Source organism: Takifugu rubripes, chromosome 11, assembly GCF_901000725.2.
Source record: "Takifugu rubripes chromosome 11, fTakRub1.2, whole genome shotgun sequence".
In the NCBI taxonomy this organism is placed as follows: domain Eukaryota; kingdom Metazoa; phylum Chordata; class Actinopteri; order Tetraodontiformes; family Tetraodontidae; genus Takifugu; species Takifugu rubripes.
In genome coordinates, this window is record NC_042295.1 from 16,183,707 (window position 1) to 16,191,084 (window position 7,378).

Sequence of the window (7,378 nt, forward strand, 5' to 3'; positions counted from 1 at the left end):
TTAATGACGCAATAATGGCGTAATAATGGCGTATTAATGACGCAATAATGGCGTATTAATGACGCAATAATGATGTATTAATGACGCAATAATGGCGTATTAATGACGCAATAATGATGTAATAATGGCGTATTAATGACGCAATAATGGCGTATTAATGACGCAATAATGATGTATTAATGACGCGATAATGGCGTATTAATGACGTAATAATGGCGTATTAATGACGCAATAATGATGTAATAATGGCGTATTAATGACGCAATAATGGCGTATTAATGACGCAATAATGATGTATTAATGACGCAATAATGGCGTATTAATGACGTAATAATGGCGTATTAATGACGCAATAATGGCGTATTAATGACGCAATAATGATGTAATAATGGCGTATTAATGACGCAATAATGGCGTATTAATGACGCAATAATGATGTATTAATGACGCAATAATGGCGTATTAATGACGTAATAATGGCGTATTAATGACGCAATAATGGCGTATTAATGACGCAATAATGATGTAATAATGGCATATTAATGACGTAATAATGGCGTATTAATGACGTAATAATGGCGTATTAATGACGTATTAATCTGGCTGCCAGGCTGGGAAGGTGATGTGTCATCACATGCAGCTCAATTTGGCTGAGGTTAGTCATATCTATGGGTTGGGTTAGGGTCAGGACTAGGGTCAGGACTAGGGTCATTATATCTATGGGTTGGGTTATGGTCAGGACTAGGGTCAGGACTAAGGTCATATCTATGGGTTGGGTTAGGGTCAGGACTAGGGTCAAGATTAAGGTCATTATATCTATGGGTTGGGTTAGGGTCAGGACTAAGGTCATTATATCTATGGGTTGGGTTAGGGTCAGGACTAAGGTCATTATATCTATGGGTTGGGTTAGGGTCAGGACTAGGGTCAGGACTAAGGTCATTATATCTATGGGTTGGGTTAGGGTCAGGACTAGGGTCAGGACTAAGGTCATTATATCTATGGGTTGGGTTAGGGTCAGGACTAGGGTCATTATATCTATGGGTTGGGTCAGGGTCAGGACTAAGGTAATTATATCTATGGGTTGGGTTAGGGTCAGGACTAGGGTCAGGACTAAGGTCATTATATCAATGGGTTGGGTTAGGGTCAGAACTAGGGTCAGGACTAAGGTCATATCTATGGGTTGGGTTAGGGTCAGGACTAGGGTCAAGACTAAGGTCATTATATCTATGGGTTGGGTTAGGGTCAGGACTAGGGTCAGGACTAAGGTCATTATATCAATGGGTTGGGTTAGGGTCAGAACTAGGGTCAGGACTAAGGTCATATCTATGGGTTGGGTTAGGGTCAGGACTAGGGTCAGGACTAGGGTCATTATATCTATGGGTTGGGTTATGGTCAGGACTAGGGTCAGGACTAGGGTCATTATATCTATGGGTTGGGTTAGGGTCAGGACTAGGGTCAGGACTAAGGTCATATCTATGGGTTGGGTTAGGGTCAGGACTAGGGTCAAGACTAAGGTCATTATATCTATGGGTTGGGTTAGGGTCAGGACTAAGGTCATTATATCTATGGGTTGGGTTAGGGTCAGAACTAGGGTCAGGACTAAGGTCATATCTATGGGTTGGGTTAGGGTCAGGACTAGGGTCAGGACTAGGGTCATTATATCTATGGGTTGGGTTATGGTCAGGACTAGGGTCAGGACTAGGGTCATTATATCTATGGGTTGGGTTAGGGTCAGGACTAGGGTCAGGACTAAGGTCATATCTATGGGTTGGGTTAGGGTCAGGACTAGGGTCAAGACTAAGGTCATTATATCTATGGGTTGGGTTAGGGTCAGGACTAAGGTCATTATATCTATGGGTTGGGTTAGGGTCAGGACTAGGGTCAGGACTAAGGTCATTATATCTATGGGTTGGGTTAGGGTCAGGACTAGGGTCAGGACTAAGGTCATTATATCAATGGGTTGGGTTAGGGTCAGAACTAGGGTCAGGACTAAGGTCATATCTATGGGTTGGGTTAGGGTCAGGACTAGGGTCAGGACTAGGGTCATTATATCTATGGGTTGGGTTATGGTCAGGACTAGGGTCAGGACTAGGGTCATTATATCTATGGGTTGGGTTAGGGTCAGGACTAGGGTCAGGACTAAGGTCATATCTATGGGTTGGGTTAGGGTCAGGACTAGGGTCAAGACTAAGGTCATTATATCTATGGGTTGGGTTAGGGTCAGGACTAAGGTCATTATATCTATGGGTTGGGTTAGGGTCAGGACTAGGGTCAGGACTAAGGTCATTATATCTATGGGTTAGGTTAGGGTCAGGACTAAGGTCATTATATCTATGGGTTAGGTTAGGGTCAGGACTAGGGTCAGGACTAAGGTCATTATATCTATGGGTTGGGTTAGGGTCAGGACTAGGGTCATTATATCTATGGGTTGGGTCAGGGTCAGGACTAAGGTCATTATATCTATGGGTTGGGTTAGGGTCAGGACTAGGGTCAGGACTAAGGTCATTATATCAATGGGTTGGGTTAGGGTCAGAACTAGGGTCAGGACTAAGGTCATATCTATGGGTTGGGTTAGGGTCAGGACTAGGGTCAAGACTAAGGTCATTATATCTATGGGTTGGGTTAGGGTCAGGACTAGGGTCAAGACTAAGGTCATTATATCTATGGGTTGGGTTAGGGTCAGGACTAGGGTCAGGACTAAGGTCATTATATCAATGGGTTGGGTTAGGGTCAGAACTAGGGTCAGGACTAAGGTCATATCTATGGGTTAGGTTAGGGTCAGGACTAGGGTCATTATATCTATGGGTTGGGTTATGGTCAGGACTAGGGTCATTATATCTATGGGTTGGGTTAGGGTCAGGACTAGGGTCATTATATCTATGGGTTGGGTTAGGGTCAGGACTAGGGTCAGGACTAAGGTCATATCTATGGGTTGGGTTAGGGTCAGGACTAGGGTCAAGACTAAGGTCATTATATCTATGGGTTGGGTTAGGGTCAGGACTAAGGTCATTATATCTATGGGTTGGGTTAGGGTCAGGACTAGGGTCAGGACTAAGGTCATTATATCTATGGGTTAGGTTAGGGTCAGGACTAAGGTCATTATATCTATGGGTTAGGTTAGGGTCAGGACTAGGGTCAGGACTAAGGTCATTATATCTATGGGTTGGGTTAGGGTCAGGACTAGGGTCAGGACTAAGGTCATTATATCTATGGGTTGGGTTAGGGTCAGGACTAGGGTCAGGACTAAGGTCATTATATCTATGGGTTGGGTTAGGGTCAGGACTAGGGTCAGGACTAAGGTCATTATATCTATGGGTTGGGTTAGGGTTAGTGTAGTTAATGGAAGCCTTAACTGGTTTATTTACAACAACAAAATAAGTCGATTTTTTTCTCAGAACTATGCTCCCTCCTGACTTCGACAGCTCTCTCATCTCCTTGTGACTGGATTCATGACTGGATCCTCCTGGATAGCTCTGACCCGTCACAAAATGTTAAACACGGCTTTCACTTCAGTGTCTCTTGATTGAGTCGATCGTTTCTTTATGACGTGGCATACTCTGCATTTTGTTTTGTAAAACTGTAAAGGCTCATTAAAAATATATGACAAACAGACTCAGCGCCAGTCTGTGGACGGGCCGACGCCGGAAATGACTTCATGACATCGAAAAGGAAAGGTGGACAAAGGTGGACAAACGGACATCCATTCCAGCCTAAAAATAATAACAGCCTAAAAATAATAACAATAATAATGATATTAATAATAATAATAATAATAGTGATTATGATAATAATAATGATGATAATAACTAATGATTATGATGATAATAATAATGAGAAAAAGAAGAAGACGTAGAAGAAGAAGGTCTCTGACGTCGTAATTGTGCGACACGTTTTCAGAGACGGGCGCGTGCTGCCGTAAACCGTGACGGCTGGGTTCGGGTTGTCTTTCGGGAGTTGGATCGCGATTCACCGGGGTGATGGGGGAAAACAGCCGATTGTGTTCCGTATGGCTCGGTTCCGAGACCGGAATCCTGAAGGGAGTCAGCCTGTCCAGGAAGCAGGCATTTAACTTCTGTAACACGCGCCACCTGAGCCGCGACCAGGAGATCCGGACTTTGTGCTGGGGCGACTCTGCGGAGACCGAGGTTCTGGTTGGCTCTGTGGACGCGACCGTCAAGACCTTCTGCACCGAGAAGGGGGTCTTCACCGAGAGCCGCCGCTGCGGGGACCCCGCCGACGGCTGCTTCACCGGGTTGGCCGCGCTGGGCGACTCTGCGCTGGTCACCTGTGTCGAGTGCGGGACGGTGCGGGTCTGGAGGGACCAGAGCAACGGGCCGGTGGCGGAGCTGGACGCCGGAAAGAACGTGTGTCGCATGCGACAGAACCCGCTACACCGGAACAAAGTAGCGACCGGTGGGAAAGAAAACGGACTAAAGATTTGGGACTTGGACCGACCCGAGAAAGCCGTGTTTGCTGCGAAGAATCTGCGAGACGATTGGCTGGATCTGCGCAGGCCGTACTGGGTCCGGGATGTGGCCTTCATCCCGGGCTCCGAGAAAGTGGTGACCTGCACCGGCTACCATCAGGTAGGTTCCTTTAGTGTAGAGGCGACTCGCATTCAAGGTGTTTCGAGGTTCTCCTGACACGGCTGCGGTTCGGATCCCAACGCCAGGTCTTCCTTGCTCTTCTTTTACCTGTTTTTAATTACGTTGTGCATTTTTCTCTATACGTATTTAGCTATGGCAATGCCTTAAATGGCCCCTTGGGGAAAAATAAAGCTTAAAACAAATTGAATTGGCCTTTGTAACAGTCTTGGTGGTGTGTAGGTGGAAGAAAGATCCAAAAACACCCGAACCCGGACACAATATCTCATTCACACGAAAACTGTCACCAATTACCTCCAATAAAACGGAGTGATCAACACAAGACACGTGCACGCTCCAACACTGGACAGCGCGCAGCTGAGTGACGTCACAAGGAGAGCGACGTGGGCTTCCAAAGCCCCGCCCCCTCTAGCGTCCAACCGCTCCACCTTTCAACGTCAGAGTGTGAATGTTTGCGAAAAAGTTAAAATCACGAGGAAGTAATTTTCCATTTAGTTAGTGATGCTGGTGTGACTCCACTGGGCTTTGATCTCTGCTGTTGCCCTCAGGTCCATGTCTTTGATCCGGCCACGCCTCAGCGGCGCCCAGTGTTGGAGGTGGACTTTGGTGAGTATCCACTCACGGCGCTGTCCCTGCCTGCCGCCGGGGACACCGTGGTGGTGGCAAACACCCACGGTCAGATCGCCCTGCTGGACCTGAGGAAAGGCCTGGTGCGAGGTCGCCTGAAGGGCACGTCGGGCGCCGTGAGGGAGCTCCAGTGCCACCCCTCTCTTCCCACCGTGGCGTCCTGCGGCCTGGACCGGTTCCTCTGCATCCACAATCTGGACGACCGGAAGCTGCAGCACAAAGTCTACCTGAAGTCCCGCCTCACCTGCCTGCTGGTGTCCAGCAGGGAGCTGCAGGACGCCAGCCCAACGGCGGGGGGGGGGGACGAGTCCCCGCAGGTGAAGCAGGAGGAGGGAGGAAGTGACGAGGAGGTGTGGGACCACATGGAGCACGTGGTGGAGGAGGAGGTGCGAAGAAAGAAGAGGAAGAAAGACTGAGGACGGGGGGGGTAAACGGACCTTGTTGGGTCTTAACTCCGTGTGACCACCGCCATGACAGGAACCATCGGGCGGCGTCTCCACCTGCTCAGCTCCTCTGCTGAGCTCCTCCTGCTCAGCTCCTCCTGCTCAGCTCCACCTGCTCAGCTCCTCTGCTGAGCTCCACCTGCTCAGCTCCACCTGCTCAGCTCCTCTGCTCAGCTCCACCTGCTCAGCTCCTCCTGCTCAGCTCCACCTGCTCAGCTCCTCTGCTCAGCTCCACCTGCTCAGCTCCACCTGCTCAGCTCCTCTGCTCAGCTCCTCTGCTCAGCTCCACCTGCTCAGCTCCTCTGCTCAGCTCCTCTGCTCAGCTCCACCTGCTCAGCTCCTCTGCTCAGCTCCACCTGCTCAGCTCCTCTGCTCAGCTCCACCTGCTCAGCTCCTCTGCTCAGCTCCTCCTGCTCAGCTCCACCTGCTCAGCTCCTCTGCTCAGCTCCACCTGCTCAGCTCCACCTGCTCAGCTCCTCCTGCTCAGCTCCACCTGCTCAGCTCCTCTGCTGAGCTCCTCCTGCTCAGCTCCACCTGCTCAGCTCCACCTGCTCAGCTCCACCTGCTCAGCTCCACCTGCTGAGCTCCTCTGCTGAGCTCCACCTGCTCAGCTCCTCTGCTCAGCTCCACCTGCTCAGCTCCACCTGCTCAGCTCCACCTGCTCAGCTCCTCTGCTGAGCTCCACCTGCTCAGCTCCTCTGCTCAGCTCCACCTGCTCAGCTCCTCCTGCTCAGCTCCTCTGCTCAGCTCCTCTGCTCAGCTCCACCTGCTCAGCTCCTCCTGCTCAGCTCCACCTGCTCAGCTCCTCCTGCTGAGCTCCACCTGCTCAGCTCCTCTGCTCAGCTCCTCTGCTCAGCTCCTCCTGCTGAGCTCCACCTGCTCAGCTCCTCTGCTCAGCTCCTCTGCTCAGCTCCACCTGCTCAGCTCCACCTGCTCAGCTCCTCTGCTCAGCTCCTCTGCTCAGCTCCTCCTGCTCAGCTCCTCTGCTCAGCTCCTCTGCTCAGCTCCTCCTGCTCAGCTCCACCTGCTCAGCTCCACCTGCTCAGCTCCTCTGCTCAGCTCCTCTGCTCAGCTCCTCCTGCTCAGCTCCACCTGCTCTTTGTGGATCGTTGGTCTTCAGAAACGACTCTTGGGGGATTCTGGAATGGCTCTTGTTGACTGAAATGCTCCTCCAGTCTCCTTCACCTTTGACCTCTGACCCTTTCATGCTCTCCTGAGGTCTCCAGGGACGTTCAGCTCGTTGATGTTCTTCATTATCAGGTGACCAAAGTTCAGCTCATCTCCAGAACTTTGATCTGCTTCATTTGTCTCAAAGAAAAAAGCATAAATGAACTTTTTTATTCTACATTGATCAGTTGGTTTCTTGAGGTGATCCCACTTCAAGATATTATGCTCAAATGTTTATTTTCAAAAATAAATGACAGATTTATGAAGCATTAAGTTTGGTGCTTTTTGATGAGGAAGAGCTGGGATCACTCATGGTTCTGTTGATGGATCCAGTGGATCCTGGCGCCCCCGAGGTGGTCAAACCTTTGCTGAGCCGACTAACCTGGTCTGTAGCTCAGCCAATAAACGGGTTGTTGCTACATAAACCTACTAGTTAGGACATCCCAGTTCTGCCTGTTAGTTTTGCCAGTGTGACCGTGCGTCAGCACCGAGCCCGGCTGCACGTTCCTGTGACCCGTCCAGGCCTGGATCAGCGCT

The 7,378-nt window shown here is 49.9% G+C and overlaps 1 protein-coding gene across 1 annotated transcript; it reads left to right on the forward strand.

Moving 5' to 3' along the window:
• Positions 1-3,879: 3,879 nt before the first annotated feature.
• wdr74 (WD repeat domain 74) lies at positions 3,880-5,853 on the forward strand. Its single transcript, XM_003978780.3, has 2 exons — positions 3,880-4,586; positions 5,153-5,853. The coding sequence occupies exons 1-2, from the start codon at positions 3,978-3,980 to the stop codon at positions 5,645-5,647; spliced, it is 1,104 nt and encodes a 367-aa protein (XP_003978829.1). The 5' UTR covers positions 3,880-3,977; the 3' UTR covers positions 5,648-5,853.
• The last annotated feature ends 1,525 nt before the right edge of the window (positions 5,854-7,378 follow it).

Coding starts and splice junctions, on each gene's coding strand:
- wdr74 (XM_003978780.3), top strand. CDS start 3,978: ATGGGGGAAAACAGCCGATTGTGTTCCGTATGGCTCGGTTCCGAGACC. Junction 4,587..5,152: donor CCTGCACCGGCTACCATCAG/GTAGGTTCCTTT, acceptor TGTTGCCCTCAG/GTCCATGTCTTTGATCCGGC.